The 17,791-nt window shown below is 40.4% G+C and overlaps 3 protein-coding genes across 3 annotated transcripts; 2 read left to right on the top strand and 1 right to left on the bottom strand.

Moving 5' to 3' along the window:
• Positions 1-443: 443 nt before the first annotated feature.
• Positions 444-8,166, bottom strand: gle1 (GLE1 RNA export mediator). Its single transcript, XM_058636648.1, has 15 exons — positions 7,964-8,166; positions 6,844-7,086; positions 6,521-6,679; positions 6,277-6,425; positions 6,016-6,076; positions 5,573-5,830; positions 4,864-5,089; positions 4,387-4,499; positions 4,087-4,299; positions 3,813-4,003; positions 3,128-3,257; positions 2,785-2,889; positions 1,966-2,048; positions 1,803-1,866; positions 444-921 (listed from the first exon to the last, which is right to left on the bottom strand). The coding sequence occupies exons 1-15, from the start codon at positions 8,060-8,062 to the stop codon at positions 853-855; spliced, it is 2,163 nt and encodes a 720-aa protein (XP_058492631.1). The 5' UTR covers positions 8,063-8,166; the 3' UTR covers positions 444-852.
• A 156-nt stretch (positions 8,167-8,322) lies between these two features.
• On the top strand, positions 8,323-11,579 carry tmem127 (transmembrane protein 127). The gene is made up of 4 exons (XM_058636649.1): positions 8,323-8,473; positions 9,420-9,728; positions 9,837-10,001; positions 10,400-11,579. The coding sequence occupies exons 2-4, from the start codon at positions 9,491-9,493 to the stop codon at positions 10,708-10,710; spliced, it is 714 nt and encodes a 237-aa protein (XP_058492632.1). The 5' UTR covers positions 8,323-8,473; positions 9,420-9,490; the 3' UTR covers positions 10,711-11,579.
• Positions 11,580-13,780: 2,201 nt separating this feature from the next.
• On the top strand, positions 13,781-16,196 carry gatd3l (glutamine amidotransferase class 1 domain containing 3, like). The gene is made up of 7 exons (XM_058636558.1): positions 13,781-13,964; positions 14,670-14,722; positions 14,827-14,940; positions 15,153-15,284; positions 15,369-15,461; positions 15,776-15,941; positions 16,057-16,196. Exons 1-7 carry the CDS (start codon positions 13,857-13,859, stop codon positions 16,189-16,191), a joined length of 801 nt encoding a protein of 266 aa, XP_058492541.1. The 5' UTR covers positions 13,781-13,856; the 3' UTR covers positions 16,192-16,196.
• The last annotated feature ends 1,595 nt before the right edge of the window (positions 16,197-17,791 follow it).

Below are 17,791 nucleotides of genomic sequence, written 5' to 3'. Positions count from 1 at the left end.
AAGACAAAACTCATGACATGAACATTTGAATCCCTCATGACTTCACATAAACCACACACACACTTATTATATTCATCAGTTTATCACTTTCTTAAAAAGTCTCATGTCTTTTTCATAATTCTATCTACAGTCGTGTTTATGTCCTTATATTTTATTTACAATTTATTTGAATTCATTCTACATTCCCTATATAGCTGTGATGAAAATATGTATATATATATAATTATTGTAATATTAGACCGTTTTCTCTGTATTTAACGATAGTTTTGAGTAGTGTTTGTAATATCAGTATTGTTGAAGTATTCTTTCATTTGTTACTTCTTAAATGTTGTATTTTTTATTCACATTTTTACACATCTGTATTTTTCTATATTCGACATGTGAAATGAAAAATGTACAAATCATCTTTATCTTTTGAATTCAATAAACAAAGCAAGACGTGATTTAAAAAGATCTTCTCAATGTTTTAATTTCATGAATATTTGGTTTAGAGATTGTAACATCAACGGCATTATTCTGCTGATTAATAAACAACAGGAACAAAAAGCAGAGTTTGTAACATCTGTCGCAGTAAAGTGACGTCGACCTTTAAACCAAACACCTGAAACTTTCTGCTCCACACGGTGGATTCTTTAAAAAAATAAAAAAGTCCAGTGTTTTCAGAGACATTTGTCCTGTAGTGACTTCATCTTATCAACAAATGACTGAAAAAAAAATCATTCTTCTGTCAAACTAAACGTTTGAGTGTGAGAGAGAAACTCGGTGAAGGACGAGGACACAGAGGCGTCCTCGTGTTCCACGTCTCTCGTGTTTGTCTCTCTAAAACTCCTTCCAAACCTCTCTCTCTTTCTCTCATGACCTCCAGAAGGTGGAGGTCAGCTGACCTTTGGGAGGAGGGATCTGTCGACTGTGCAGCGACATCTGTGTGAAGAAGAGGAGAAAAAAAAAATCACACAATCAGAAAAACTGCAAAAAAAGAGGGGATTTATTGTAAATTGTGCCACAAGTGAACGAATAATAACTAAAGTACATCGTTTAAATCAAGTCTCTCTTTCTGTTACAGTCATTTACAGGCACAGTAAGTTGTATTTTTACTGTAACACTTTTATAAATGTAATTTGAAGCTTTATCTTTATCTTTTAAATTGATGTTGTTCTCAGACGTCTTATTTTCTCCAAAAACCTGAACCTGATTTCTTTGTTACGTGGAGGAAAAAAATTCACATTTAAGAAACTGAAAAAACAAACTTCTTACTTTTTTATTAAAAAAAACACTCAAATTAGCAATTAATTAATAAATGACAAATAGCTGCAGATGGAGTGAAATGTGTTTTTAGTGCATCATGATTTGTTTTTATTTATCTTTGGTTTGGTTTCAAATTCTCTTCATATCTCATGTCTTTAAGGTGGAGTCTGGAAGACAAAGCTAATAAATATTAAAGAGTTAAAAAGTCTTTAAATAAACACTCTTTTTATCTGTCAATAATGACCCATTTAACACATTCATCTCTAATAACTGCTCATTTGTGCACAGATGAAAGAAAATATTTAGAAACTTTACCAAAAAAAAATGGAATTACAGTCATTTAACTCAATGAAAGCAAGTAACATCTTCACACATTGTTTTAGTTTGTATATAAATAATATAAATAGATTTTTATCACAGAAATGTCTTTTTTAAGAGGCTGGTTCTGAGCAGCAGGGGGCGCTCACAGCACCGTCGGCTCCGACTCCGAGTCAGAACCACTTAAAAGCCTAAAACCCTCAACTATCATGTAAATGTTGCAGAGACGAGTTTCAAACCTCGAGAAACTGTTTGAGTCTGATGACGGAGCCCATCTGACCACTGCTGGTCACCGCCTCGATCCTGGACACACGCACACACACACACACACACAGGTGAGTGTCACTGATGTGTGAGTGTGTGTGTGTGTGTGTGAGATCTTCACAGAGTCAAAGTGTTTACCTGGGGAAATATTCTTCCCTGACGAGCAGCAGGAGTTTCCAGAACTGAGCCTGGTACTGTTTCATCAGAGCGTGACCACAAACCTGAGGGACACGCACACGCACAGACACAGACACAGACACACACACACACACACACACACACACACACACACACACAGACACACAGACACACACACACAGCTGAGTCAGCTCCACAGCGACACCTGCTGTCACGTCACAAACACCCTCTTCTATGTTAAAAGTAAATAAGTCATTTCTAAAGCAGTAGTTTGACATGAACTGGAGTCAAAGTTGACTGTTCTTTAAAGTTGTCGTGTGTTGAAGATGAAAACATTACACTTCATACGATCAGGTGTACAAACACCTGATCGTATGAAGTGTAATGTTTTCACAGCAGCTCTGTAGTTAACAGCCGTATTTTAAGGACTTTCATGTTTCTAGATTTGATTTATCTCTGATGTAAAGCAGCTGTTGTTTTTAAAGTGCTTTATAAATAAAGTTGGACTGGATTGAACACAGAAGCCCTCAGTAAGAGAAGAGTCACGTCAAACTTCACAGATTACATTTTACAAACTGAACCTTTAAGTAGAAAACTCTGGACTGTACCACTGTGTGTTCAGAGACGAGCTGCAACTAATGATTCTCATTAAAGATTCATCTGTTCACTATTTTCTTGATTAATCGATTAGTTTGGTTCATAAAATGTTGAAAATGATTGATCATCATCAGTCAATCGACTGTAGATTTCCATGTCTGATGTTTAGTAAAGCTCAATGTTTCACACTGGAGGTTTTAAACGTGAAATACGAGGACTAACTTCCAAGAAGTCAAAGAGCAGCGTCGCTGTGATGTCGGCCAGAGGCTCCATGTTCAACATCTGAGCCAACCAACGCCAGCCGTGGTTCAGACCGTGAGGAAGAGGCTGAGAAAACCCACAGAACAAAGAGAAGATTCAAGGCAGAGTCAGGGGTTGTGAGTGTGAGACACGAGGAACGTGTTCACGTCTTTATCTCACTGTTAGAACAGGAAAGTGAAGTTTGTAAACCACTCACTCTCACAGCACATCCAACTCCAATTATTAAAACATGTGTCAGAACCTCATACAACCTCACTCCACAAAACCACAACTGTGTGTTTATATCATATCAACTCTTTCTTACCCCCTGCTTGGAGCCGTAGGGCCACCGTAGCTGGATGATGGCAGCATAAAGTCGGATCATCCCGGACATCCTCTTCAAGAAACTGTCCTGACCTTCCATCACGCCGTCGTCCACGCGGTAACCGAGAATCCTGAGGAGGAGAAGACAACGCGAGATGAGCGGTCTGTGAGCGCGAGACGAGAGGTCTGTGACCGCGAGACGAGAGGTCTGTGAGCCAAGACGAGAGGTCTGTGAGCGCGAGACGAGCGGTCTGTGAGCGCGAGACGAGCGGTCTGTGAGCGCGAGACGAGCGGTCTGTGAGCGCGAGACGAGAGGTCTGTGAGCGAGAGACGAGCGGTCTGTGAGCGCGAGACAAGAGGTCTGTGAGCGCGAGACGAGAGGTCTGTCAGCGCGAGACGAGAGGTCTGTGAGCCAAGACGAGAGGTCTGTGAGCGCGAGACGAGATGTCTGTGAGCGCGAGACAAGAGGTCTGTGAGCCAAGACGAGAGGTCTGTGAGCCAAGACGAGAGGTCTGTGAGCGCGAGACGAGAGGTCTGTGAGCGCGAGACGAGAGGTCTGTGAGCGCGAGACGAGAGGTCTGTGAGCGCGAGACGAGAGGTCTGTGAGCGCGAGACGAGAGGTCTGTGAGCGCGAGACGAGCGGTCTGTGAGTGCGCGCGACATCACCGCGTTTGTACGAGGCTCACCTCTGATACGCCTCCACGGACGTGCCCTCCTTCATCGGAGGGTAGTGTGGGACGGCGTACGGACACTTCTTGTGCAGGTGGGCGAGGATGAGGTCTCCCACCCGAGGGTGGCGCTCCCACACGCCAGACGCCACCACGGCGATAGGGAACGCTGCTTCGTGATGCGACGCCACCTCCTCCTCTCCTTGTTTCTGTGCAGAGAAGACGGATTCAGACGTCACCGGCACCGTGAGAGGTGGAACAACTCCAAACAACGACGTTAAATGGGACTTACAACAAACTTCTCAGCCAGTTTGTAGCTGATGAATTCCAGCCCCTGAGGATGCTGGGAGGTGGACACAGACTTGCCACTGGACACCACCGCCTGTCCCGACAGCAGCTTGTCCATCTTATCGAAGATCTCCCGCAGCTGTGATCCCGAGTCGCTGGCGATCTGACTGACGGGGATGGTCGCTGCTTTCTGGAGCTCCAGCTTCAGCTTCTTTGTCTGCGTCGAGAGAAGAAGAAGAAACGTGAAAAATCAGCTGCTGGGAAGTGACTTTAGAGACAGTGGACGCAGAGACGGCGAGCGCACCGTGTTGTCTTTCGGAGTGTTCAGGTTTACGAAGGACTCGGCGCAGCGAGCGGCCGATTCCTGCAGGTTCTTGTACCATTTCAGAGTGCTGTCTTCAGCGCTGTTCTGCAGCCCTGCAGGAGAACAGGCAGTGTGATGAGTTATTGAAGGTAGAAGAAAAGCCTTAGACAGACAGGACACTGACGTTTGTAAACCACCAAACCCCATAGAGAAAATCAGTGATTTTAGCTCCCGGGACACGGGAGCTGCTGGTTTACTGCTGCCTCGTGTGGTCACTTTGTGTCTCTAAGTTAAGTTTAAATGAAATATCTCAAATGCCGAATTAACAAAATAAGACATTTGAACTTAGTGACGGAGGCAGCAGTGGATCAACAACTCCTGTGTGTGTGATGTTAAAATCACTGATTTTGTCTATGGGGTTTGGTGTGGGAGAGTGAGCGGTTAATTTAGCTTTAACTAAGAAAATGTCTTCCTCACCTCTCCTCTGTGCCTTCTCTTTGGCCGACTGCGCCGCCTTCTTCTGCTCCTCCTGCTGCACCTGAAGCTCCGCCTGCTTCCTCCGAGCGTCCTCCTCATCCTCCTCCTTCTTCTTCTTCTCCTCTTGAACCCTGGCGACCGCCTCTTGCATGAGTCTGATCAGCGCGCGCATCTCGTGGAGCGCTCGCTCGGCCACGGTCATGTCCTCGACGCTGGGAAACGCTCCCTGCACAGACACAGACACAGACACGGGGAGAGGGTCAAAGGTCACAGAAGCTGCTGCTGAGGAGGACGATCCACGTCAGACTCAGTTCAGGTCTCAACGAGTAAACGCAAATGACTGATGACATGAAGGAGATATTTTCCCCATAAACAATGATTTTTCTTTATTACTATCTTTACCCTTCATTAAAACTAGTTAATGATTTAAAATAAATCTTTAATGTGGTGTGTGTTGTGATTAAATTGTTTAATACTAATGAAAGCTACAAGTCCCTGTACTGTGGAGTAAATATAAAATGTATGAAAATAAAAATTATTTACGAAGAACTAAATAAAAAAAAAAAATCAAATGGAAACAATATGAATATTTGTCAAATAAACGTTTAGGTGAGAAAATAAAGTTTGAATGCAAAGAAGAAAAAGATCAAAAGAAGAAAAAGAAGGAGGACAAACTCTCTGTCCCCTTTAATCCTGGACTCAAACTCACCTCAGTCGTCTTCCTCACCACCTCGGACACCTGCGAGCACAGCTGGTTCCCTCGGCTGCTGTAGGAGCTGAGGCTGGAGGGAGGGAGGTCACTCCTGGTCTGCGTGGTCGGCTCCAGCAGCAGGTTGAGCTGCAGAACCTCCTCCTGGATGGTGTTGAGGTTGCGAAGCCTCTCTTTACCCTCCGTCTGCCGCTGCCTCTCCAGCTCCGCCTCGCGCTGCCGCTGAAGCTCCGCCTCCCGCACCCGCAGGTTCAGGATCTGACAACGAAGAAAATGAATTGACTGAACAGAACCTGTGAGGCTGCTCATAACCGTTTATGTTAATGTTAACTAATCTCAGCTAAACCAATGACTCAATTCCATCCACGTTTTCCACATTGTGGAGTTTTCAGACCTTTAAAAAGAGCAATAACATTATCGTGGAATTCATCTGAAGATCGTACCTTCATTCTGTATCGCTGCTCTTCCTTCAGCTTCTCTTGGCGCCCGATGCTCTCTTTGGTTCTACAGAGCGAGAGAGAAAAACAACACCCAGTTCACATCACATGATCTCATGAGCGTCACGTTGATGAACTCAGGGTTCCACCGAGGGTTTAAAAATCACAACTGAAGAAGCGTTTTTGGACGAGAGGAACATCTTTAAGAAGCTAACAGACGTCCATCTCATGTGACATGAATAAATGAAGTGCTGTCGCGTCTCTTACTCTCTCTCCATCATGTCCCGCATGCTCTGAAACTCTTGCCGCTGCTTCAGCTCCATGAACTCCTCATAGCGCTTCAACTGCTCCGACTCTGAGCTCGCCGCCGCCGCCACCAGCTTCTCCTGCTGCTCCTGCCGCCGTCTGAGCGCCATCTGAACATTCGGGTGAGAGCAGAGATTCAGGCGTTATATTACACCTCATAAATCACACACACACACACACACACAGACAGGTCACTGCGTCTGACCTTGGCCTTCTCTCGATGTTCCTCCTCAAACTTGATGATGCGTCCGGCCACCTCCATGGCTTTAGGCGACAGCAGGGAAATGGCGGACGACGAAGCAGGACTGGAAACCTCGCCGACATCCATGTCTGGATCTTCATCTTTTACCTCATCGCTAACAACCTGCAGCACGTGAACATGAGGAAAACAAAAAAGAAACGATTAGGGTTTGGTCATATATGTATATTTGGGGTGTCACAATCTCAGATCCCTTAATTTACCATATTTAAAGGGCAATTTAAACAGAAAACAGAACAAACTGCATATTATTCAGTGTAAAAACTTGCCTGCTCATGCTCTGTTTTTCCAGACAAGCCATTAGAATGTGTGTTTTGCCTCCTGTTGGTGTCAGAAACTGAACTCGTGGAGGAAAATGAGGCTGGGATCTCCTCACTCAGCCCAGGACTGGAGTCTCCAGAGATGGAGTCCAGACAAAAGGACTTCTGCAGCGTCGAGGAGCCGAGACGCTCCAGTAAGATCCCAGAGTGCGAGGACAAGCAGATGGTCTCTTTACAACCAACCATGATGTTCTGTGAGAACAAAAACATGGAATAATAACATAAAATAGATAAATACAAAGTATGAACACAGACAAACTTTTTTTTTCTTTTTTAAAGAATTCAATCAAGTTTCTCTGATTTCTCAGCTTCTTAAATGTGAATACTTTCTAGTTTCTTTGCTCCATAAAACAAAGAAATCATTCAATCGCTTTTAGTTTGTGGACAAAACAAGACATTTAAGAACATCATCAATTCCAGGTTTGAAAAACACTGATCAACATTTTATAGACCAAACAACTGATCGATGAATCAAGAGCATAATCGACAGAATAATCACTCGTTCTTTGCAGCCAAAATACAAACAAATATGAATATACAGAAACAGCCTGAACAGCAAGATTGTTGGAGTGAACCAAAGATAATTGTGTTAACGATAATCATTTATTCGTCCCCACAAAAAACCCTGTTAATCCAAAAATCACTCATCACTTCTACACTCCACGTTTTACACTCTTTAAACCCTAGCCTTTTTGGTAGCTGATTTGTTTTATATTTCTGCTTATAACTGCCTTTAAATATGTATGTATATAATGTACATAGTTGTGGCACGAGTATTAAAAGGTAGGCACAGTTATTTTCAGTTGGTGCTTGACTTCTTCTATCTGTCCTCAAATGTTTTTCTCTGTCTGTTGCTGTAATTCGAGTCATGACAGTGTCCATTTATAACGCTGGGAACTCACCGCTGTTTATTCGTGAATAAACTTTCAATTATTTAGTACATAAACATTTTCATCACCGTTTTTGCTTTAGTGCTTGTTTTTTAGTAAACTGTGCTAAGAGGTCGTCAACGGATACAGTGGCTAACGTTAGCTCACATGCTAACGTTACCGGGACTATTAAAACTCACCTCGTCTCGTTCGGACCAGTGCGGGTCAAAGGAGATTTTTCCCTTCGGAGAGTTTTTTAATGCCTCCAAAGTTTCCCAGCGTAAACTTTCACTCGGCATCGCGACAGAATGTATAATAATAATAATAATAATATAAACTAAACGACGCCGCAGGTTCAACGCGCCACTCTGGGGTCACGTCAAACTACTGTCCGACCGGAAACAACGCAGCGGCTCTATAATTCCGGCTACACATTAATTCAGGGGAAAAAATATCAAAGGAAAAAAAATCCATGTATCAATGAATATAAAGTACATTATAATAAATGATTTAATGAATAATGATTTATGATGATGATATGTATTGCTGTGACAAAAAATCAATCCGTCTTTTAATAATCTGGATCAGCGACCGCTGTTTGTGTTCTGACGTGTCACCGATGGGCAGCACTCACGATCAGCCTGCAGCCAAATGAATCCGCGAAGAAGAATGTTGTGAACAAGGAAGTTGGTGTTTAACAGGAAGCCAGCGTAAGCTCTTTATTTATTATCCTTCTTTTCTTTGTGTTTCTAACAAACCGATCGTTACGTTTTCACTACATGACGCTTCGAGGTCATTCGGCGTGTTCGATGTGATTGAATTCGCCTGAGTTGTGTTCATTTTTGTTTGGTAACCGGTGATATTTCAGCGTTAGCCGTGAGCTAGCTTCGGACGCTAACAACAGATGAACAGACAGTAACGAAAAGGCCAGAATTCACCATTAAACCTCACGATATCAACCGCGTTCCTGTCATTTATGCACTCAAACATGTTTATATGAGTGACGCGGAGCTGTAATGTTACACTTTGTTCAGAACAGTAGATGTCAAAGTGGACAAAGCGCTGCTAGCATCGTTAGCTGTGCGGGCTAACAGCTTCTATTGTAGTTGACCAGTGGCAAATCTTTGAAGTCAGAGGAAAATAAGAATATAAACAATCGTATACATGTGTGGGAAGTACATTAAAGTCATATTAATATTCAGAAAACACAATACTATGAAAACATGTAATAATATTGTGATGACATGTTTTTATGCATTTATGTAACAAGGACAATGCAGTTTAACATAAACCAAGACAGAGAGAGAGAGCATGGGTAGTTTATAGCAACTGATCATTTACAATAGAGATGCACGTTATTGGACTTTTGACAACATTTTGGGATCGATGCTTGAGCCGATTACCACTGAGGTCATTTTTAGTCTCTTTTGTTGTGAAATTAACAATATTATTCTCGCTGATGTTGCAGCAGATGTAGATGTACATTTTCTTTACTGAGCAAAATGTATTATTAAATAAATAGTTGTAGTAAGCGTGAGTTGATTACTAGTAGTAAACAAAAACATGCCGTACATCCTGGATTATTGAATAAATCACAAACGTAACTTATTGCTCTTTCCCTCGTTTGTCTTATTTTGTGTAAACTGTTTTTTACAGGACAGCGTTGTGAATGAGAGAGAGCCCTGCGCTCACTTGGTTAAAAAAAGGTTATCTCTGTGTCGTCGAGAATGTACGCTCCACCGGGTTCTGCGGCTCCTGGAGGCAGGAGGAGGAGAGCGGGAACCTCCCTGCCAAAGCAGCCGGAGCGGAGCCTGGTGTCGGCTCTGCCCGGAGCTCTGTCCATCACGGCGCTGTGCACGGCCCTGGCGGAACCAGCGTGGCTCCGCGTGCACGGTGGGACCTGTCCGAGGCAGGAGCTGGGCGTGGCTGACGTTCTGGGCTACATCGACCCAAAGCTACTGGACGGTGAGAAGCAGCAGCAGCAGCAGCAGCAGCAGCAGCAGCAGGTCACAATGATCCTGGTGGAGCTCAGCAGTAACTCTGTGTGTGTGTGTGTGTGTGATTTGTCCTCAGATTACTGTGTGAATCCTCAGACTGTTCTGCTGCTGCGAGTCATCGCTGCCTTCTGCTTCCTGGGCATCCTGTGCAGCCTGACCGCCTTCCTCCTGGACGTGTTTGGACCCAAACACCCGGCACTAAAGATAACACGCAGATACGCATTTGCACATATTCTCACAGGTATTCTTTTAAATGATGTATCTATTGGTGTGTTAGAGAGGGACAGAATCAGTAAACATTTCATATTATATATTATTGAATAATATATGAGTTATTGGCACTTTACAAACACAGACATCACTTGTTATGTCACAATATCCATAGGATAGGACTGCAACTAATCTGATCAGCAGCGAAAATGCTGGAAAATATCCATCAATGTTTGTATGTAACACAAAGTCGTGCGTGTGTGCGTGTGCGTGCGTGTGAGATGTGGGTTTGGTGTGGGAGAGTGAGTGGTTTACAAACATCAGTTTCCTGTTCTAACAGTGAGATAAAGACGTGAACATCAGATGAATCTATTATGATAACAGTCAGAGTTGCAGCTGTAGTTTTGACTCCGCCTCTTCTCTCCTCAGTGTTGCAGTGCGCCACCGTCATCGGATTCTGCTACTGGGCGTCGGAGCTCATCCTGTCTCTGCAGCAGCAGCACAAAAAGTACCACGGCTCGCTCATATACGTCACCTTCGCCATCAGCTTCTACCTGGTGGCGGGCGCGGGCGGAGCTTCCATCCTCGCCACGGCCGCCAACCTGCTGCGCCACTACCCGACCGAGGAGGAGGAGCAGGCGCTGGAGCTGCTGTCGGAGATGGAGGACAGCAGCGAGACTTTTCCTGCCGACTACGACGTCGCCAACCAGTTCCAGCCGCCGCCCGCGTACACGCCGTAACACGCCGCGAGCCCTCGCTTCTCTCCCTCCCTCCCTCTCTCTCTCCCTCCCCCTCCCTCTCTCGCTCTCAGCACGGCTTTTTTGGCTTTGATGAGCAAAAACAAACGGAACATTTCAAAGATCCTCTCTGTGAAGACGGCGGCGTGAGCAGAAACTGTCTCTGAGCGACGGCGGCGGCGCATGAAAGCTTTTGTTTAGCGGCGGCAGATTTAAAAAAAAAAATCCTCCTTTTCTTTCTTTAACCACTGAGTTTTTGTTGGTAATTTGCATGTAAATGGCTTTTTAAGGATCTCAGTCCTGACATGTAAACCTGACTGGACTCCACTCATCACCGATAATCAATGACACGGCCACCGATCAACGATCAATGACGTTTACTCGAGCTCTTCTCTGGACGCGGATGGAGTTTTCTTTCCCTGTGTGTGTGTGTGTGTGAGTGAGTGAAAAAGTCTTAGTTCACCTTCAGATTTATGTCGTTTTAACAATGTTTTCATGATCATTTATAATTATTTCTCTATTTGTTTTAATCAGAAACAACCAGAAAACACAGTAAACATGTTTGCAGGTTTAAATGTTTACTGTGGCACTTTTAAATCTAGATGGAATGGATAAATATTCAAAAATCACATCATCTGGTTTTAATGATTAAACAAACCATTCAAATTGTTGACGATTAAGATTGGAAGTTTACTTTAAATCACATTATTCTGTTCAAAATGTCAAAGATCACAGACATTAACAGACGTAAAATCACAGTTTTCACTCTGAAGTTCCTGCCAATTCTTGGGGGAAATTGTTTGATTGAGAATATTTGAATTTTTTTTACCACAAACTTTTAACGCAGTGAAATAAAAACCAGATTTTTTTAAGTGTAGAAGCCATTTTGATTTGAAAATGTGCACTTTTCCAATTGTCAATATATATAAAAAAAACAACTTTAAATCACATTATTCTGTTCAAAATGTCAAAGATCCCAGAATTTAACAGATGTAAAATCACAGTTTTCACTCTGGATCTTGAATTTAAAAAAAACCAGATAAATAAAACATTTTATGACTGAATTTTTTAACTGTAGATTTGCTGTGTTTTCTGCTCGTGTTCTGATAATAAGACATAAAAAGTGAAATATTGACGCTCGTTTTTGCCAAAACTACAAACCCAGTTTTTCTCCTTAGACGTTGAACTGAAAAAAAACCCAGAAAATTTTCTTTATATAAAAATATCAAAATTGACCGTTTGTTATTTATGACGTAGACGTTTTTGTGCCGTGTTTCTTTCTTCGCTTCAGTCTTATTTCGTTTCACGTGAACTTGAAAAAACAAAAAAATGATGATGTGGCAGATTTTTGTTGTTTTTTTTTTTTATAAAAAAGTTAGAGTGAAATTTAGTCTCTGTGTGGATTCTGTGTGTGTGTGTGTGTGTGTGTTAATCCTGGCAGATTTTAATAACATTGTTGTTTAATCTGTCAGGATTAAAATGACGCGCTGATTCTTCTTCTTGTTGTAATTTGTTTGTGTTGTTTTTTCTTAAACTGTCACTGACTCGACTTTTCATCACAGAATGTAAATATTAAACGTTTATACCTAAAAAAAAAAAAAAGGAAAAAAAGTGATCATAATAAAGTAAATGCCAAATTTTGCTTCACTTCTCTCAAACTGTGATTTCACGCAGATTATTTCAGACTGAATTAAAACGAGATCACGACGAGTTTCCGTGAGAGAAGCTGCTGTTTTTTTCACTTCCTGCTCTGACGACGTTCAAAATGTGACGTCAACAGACTGAAGGTTATGAAATTAAGAAAGTCAGATTATTACATCATGAAGGAACATTTAGTAATAACCTGACAATCTTTTCAGTTTTGTCCATTATGAGAGAATGTGATGATGATGTCATCACTGATGATGATGTCATCAGTGATGATGAATAAACATCACAGAAATATTCAGACGGATGCAGGAAGTTCCTCACAGAAGAACAAAAGTCATTAGGTGAAAAACGTTGTTACCTTGTTGGCTGTGAGGTCATGAAAGGTCACCAAAGGTCTCAAAGTCTCAAAGTCAGTCTAAGGTATTTGTGGCTTTAATGTCCAGACACGGAATTACAGCGAGTAAGAGTCTTAAGACTTAATGAGACTTTAGGAGAGGACAGAGACAGTGTCTCCTCCAACACACACACTCACACACACACACACACACACACACACACACACACACACACACACACACACACACACACACACACACACACACACACACACACACACACACACACACACACACACACACACACACACACACACACACACACACACACACACTTTGTCTCATTCACAACAGAAATGATGACGAGGCGAAGAATTAAATAAAATACAGTTTACATAAATTGAACAAAGTTATTCTGATTTAACTAAATAAAGTTCTTAAGGAGATGAAACAAGTTTAATTAAATAAAATAAAATATAGAATTAGGTGAAATAATATATTATCTATATATAGTAAAACAAATATATAAATAATATATTATTTAACCTAAAATATGATAATTGTGTTAAAAGACAAATTTTAAGGTCCAAACAAACAAACATTTAATGCAGATAAAATGACTAAAGTATGATGTTTTTAATCATTTATAAAGATGATGGTAAATCCTCAGATTTGAGGTAAAATTAAATAAAATCCTGTTTAAACTAAAATATTCTTTAAAAAAACAACTTTGTCCATAATTCGGTGTTTTTAAACAGATTTTATCGCCTTTTCTGTTTTATTTAATATGATTTTAAACATAAACCACACACACATATATATATATATATATATATATATATATATACGAATAATAATGAATATGAAAAATCACTATTTTCTTTTCATTGAAAGTGTGAAATAAAGCAGATTAATCATGTGATGAAACAGGAAGAGGAAATGAGACTTTGATGCCAAATAACTTAAGTTAATCAGATCAATAAATTACGGAATTAAACAGTGTTTAAGTTAGTTGAGGTCAAATTACAGCTTACGCTGCAACGTCACAGCGTGTGTGTGTGTGTATATAAACAGACACACTCTCAGAGTCCACACACACACACACACACACAGAGTTGTTGCTCAGGTTGTGTTTCTCTGTTTTTCTTTACAAAGATCAAAACCATGTTGTCGTCCAGAACTCTGCTCAACAAACAAACTCTGACTCTTCTGTCTCGTCAGCCCGTCGCCTTCGTGCACGGTGACCATGGCAACGGAGGGAACATCGCTGTGGTGAGTGGAGTTACGTGTAAATATGACGCAAACAAATGTTTCTCTTATTCTAGTTCAATACTTTCCTGGTTAATGTTTGGAAATGATGATTTTCACAAATCAAAGATTCTTCTTCTTAATATATCCTATTTATTTATTATCATTTGCGACTTTTTCAGGAGGAATTTAAAAATTAAGAATTCAGAGGAAAAAAAATCTGACCAAAAAGATTTTTTGTTTTTAAGTCGGAATTCAAAGAAATCTTTTTTAATTCAGAATTCTGAGGTTAAAAAAAATCTAAATTCTGAGAAAAAACTAAAAGTTAAAATATTAAAATTCTGACGTTTTTTGGCAGAGAAAAGACTAAATTCCGAGATTGGAGTCAGAATTCAAAGAAAAATTGTTGAAAATTCGAAATTCTGAGAAAAAATAACCCTAAAAATTCAAAGATTAAAGTCAGAATTCAGAGGAAAAAAGGTCTGAATTAATTCTAGTTGAATACATTTTTGGTGAGAAACATTAAAAGTGTGTGTGTTGTTGTTTTAGTTCTGACATTACATGTTACATTACATGTCATTTAGCAGACGCTTTTATCCAAAGCGACTTAGTTCTGACATGTTCTGATTGTATTTTAATAAAAAGACTGAAATATTCAGATCTGGTCGTTACATCATTGCTAAATGATCTAATGTTGCACTGTAAAAAAAAAACACGATTGTTTTTCAGGTTTTCTCAGGATGTGGTTGGTGGGACGGAACTGACGTCCACGAGGGCGTGTAGTGAGTACACATTAATATTATTATGATCATGTGTTGTTGTCATGATGATAATAATAATAATAATTATAATAATAATGATGATGATGTGTATGTTAAATCTTCAGCACCATGTATCACCTGAGCAGAAACGGCGCTCGTTTCCAGATGTTTGCTCCAAATCAGCAGCAGATGAATGTCATGGATCACATGAAGAAGCAACCGATGAGCGGAGACAACCGGTGAGAGCTGAGGTCACACAGAGGTCACACTGAGGATTATCTTAATCCAAATCAACCCAAAGATCAAATATCAAATACTCATCTGTCCTTTTTGATCCATTCTGTCTGAACTGATGAGGTTTTAAAATGTCTTCTTAAGTATCTTCTAAAGTATCTTCTAGAGTGTCTTCTAAAGTGTCTTGTAAAGACCTTGTGTCTTCTGTCTCCGTCAGTAACGTGATGCTGGAGTCGTCTCGGTTCAGTCACGGTCAGGGACAAATGCAGATGCACGACCTGAACAAACTGGACGTCAACAGCTTTGACGCCGTCATCTTTCCTGGAGGACACGGCATCGTCAAGAACCTGTGAGGAACTGAAGAGACAGGGACACGTGATGAAGATGAAGAAGATGAAGCAGTGACTGTCAAACTTTTCTCTTCTTCCTCCAGATCCTCGTTCGTCAAAGACGGTAAAGACTGTAAACTGCACAGCGACGTGGAGAGAGTTCTCAAAGACTTCCACCGATCACGGAAACCTATCGGGTTCGTATCTGATTACCGATCGATCACTCACCAACACCAGTTAAAACATGGACTGTCTGCCAAATAATGAGTCATTCTATACATCCACTATCAGACTGACTGCCAAATAATGAGCTAGTCTATACATTCACAATCAGACTAGCTGCCAAATAATGAGCTAGTCTATACATCCACCAATAGACTGACTGGCAAATAATGAGCTATTGTCTACATTTGACTTAAACCTCTGAATCTCGTAATTATCTGCTGTTTTTATTTAAAAACCTTGAATTTTGACGTTGTCTCACCATCTGTCTGCTGCTGTTTGTCTCCAGTCTGTCCAGCATGGCTCCAGTGTTGGCCTGTCGTGTTCTGCCCAGCATCGAGGTCACCATGGGTCATGAGCGTGACGAGAACTCTCGCTGGGGAAACTGGCCGTACACCAACATGGTTCAGGCCGTGAAGAACATGGGAGCTCGTCATCACGTCCACGAACCTTTTATATCCTTTCACACAAAACTCTGCACTTTTATAAATTCTAGATTCTGTTTGCTGATTTACTGATATAGATTTTCTGCTCTAAACTAACGTCAACCTTGACTCGTTTGGCTTCTACGAAGCTTTCGTGGACGAGAAGAACAAAGTGGTGAGCACTCCGTCCTTCATGTGGGAGACAGAGTTCCACTATCACTACATCTTTGACGGGATCGGAAACATGGTCAAACACGTGATGCGTCTGGCCAACAAGTGAGAAGGCACAAAAGGAACCGAAGGAACCTGGGAGTCTGATGTAGAGAGAGAATAAGTCTGTAATGTGACAATGTTTGACCTAAGAAACTAAATACATCCTTTAATTAAAGACAGACAATGACCTCTTGTGTGTTTTTTAAATGAGGGAAATGTAAATCTGGTCAAACATGACACCTTTGAGTTTTGTTGAACCTCAGAATCTCGCTGTTCTCTGCGTTTTTTTAATGGAAAAACTTCAGCTCAGAGTTCTCAATTTGATAAAAACTTCAGAATTTCAAACATGTGAGAAGAGACGATGAGGAACCCAAGGAACCTGAAAGTCTGATAGAATAAATAAATGTCACGTTTGAAATGATATAAATGTTTGAACCCTCAGGCATGAGCTTAATTTACTACACTCTTAAGTCCTTGAGGACAAACATGTCAATGACGAGGTACAAGGGTTCAATGATTTAAATATCAATATTTCATTTCAATTTTTGTTTATTTTTTACAGGGACCATGCAGAAATAAACGTAATATTGTACCAGAGTTAATTAGCTCGCTGCTAATTAGCATTGGTTAAAAAGCATAAGCATTGGTTTTAAAATTTATTCGAGACTCAAACATTTAATAAAATATTATATATTTTAACGTTTTAATAAGTTTTATATTTGTGTTTAAAAACACGACAAACTCATGTGGTTCTTTCATAATAAAACCATTTAATCATTACAAACATGTAAAAAACTTCAAAGACAATAACAAACAGATGTCAAAGTTATAAAAATCTGCAGTTTGTACAAAAAACCATCAGAAACTCAATCTCGCTCCACGTGAATATTTCATAAAATCTTTTTTTCTTTACAAAAACAGTGTATTTTAAAATTTCCGCTCAAAAACAGCTTTTTTGTCACTTTGAAGTAAAAAAACAAGAAACAAATAAACAGGAAAACAAAGTTTATATAAAAACAGATTTTTCACAGTTTTGTCGTCACATCGGTGACTTTTAATGTAAACATCGTTGCATATCATCGTAACTCACTCCAGCACATATGAACACATGAATATTCACCACGTGAGAAAAATAAAGTCGACGTTTCAAACCAGTATTTTTTTGCTTTTTTGACTGAACGCCAAAATTGAAGGCAAAAATGTGGTGTTTTTATGGAGAGGATTTTTAAAGTTTGACCGATTTCAGCGGTGGAGGAAAATTAACATCTGATGAAAGGATGAATTTACAACATACGACATTCACATGAACGAACATATCAACATTTGTACACTGAACAAACACTAGGAGGCGACAAAAACACAGGGAGTCTGAACGAGGACAAAACAAACCTGCAAACAAACAATAAAATAAACTCTTTTCTTTTTAAATACAGAACATTATTATTATCAGAATAAAATAAAATAAAAATATTCTGTTTCATTCAGGAGCGAATGACGAGTTTCACCGCTGGTTTTCTCAGATTCAGTCATTCATGAAATCAATTATTCACAGCTGTGATAAAAAAAAAGCAGGTCATGTGATGCATCACAAAATCTGGTCATTTTTTTTTAAACTTTTTTATCAAATAAAATAAATTAACTTTGTTGAATTACACTTTTAATTAAAA

The sequence above is a fragment of the Solea solea genome, chromosome 8 (assembly GCF_958295425.1).
Source record: "Solea solea chromosome 8, fSolSol10.1, whole genome shotgun sequence".
NCBI classification, from domain to species: domain Eukaryota; kingdom Metazoa; phylum Chordata; class Actinopteri; order Pleuronectiformes; family Soleidae; genus Solea; species Solea solea.
Note: the sequence above shows the minus strand (reverse complement) of the source record. Positions and strands in the feature narration are given on the sequence as shown.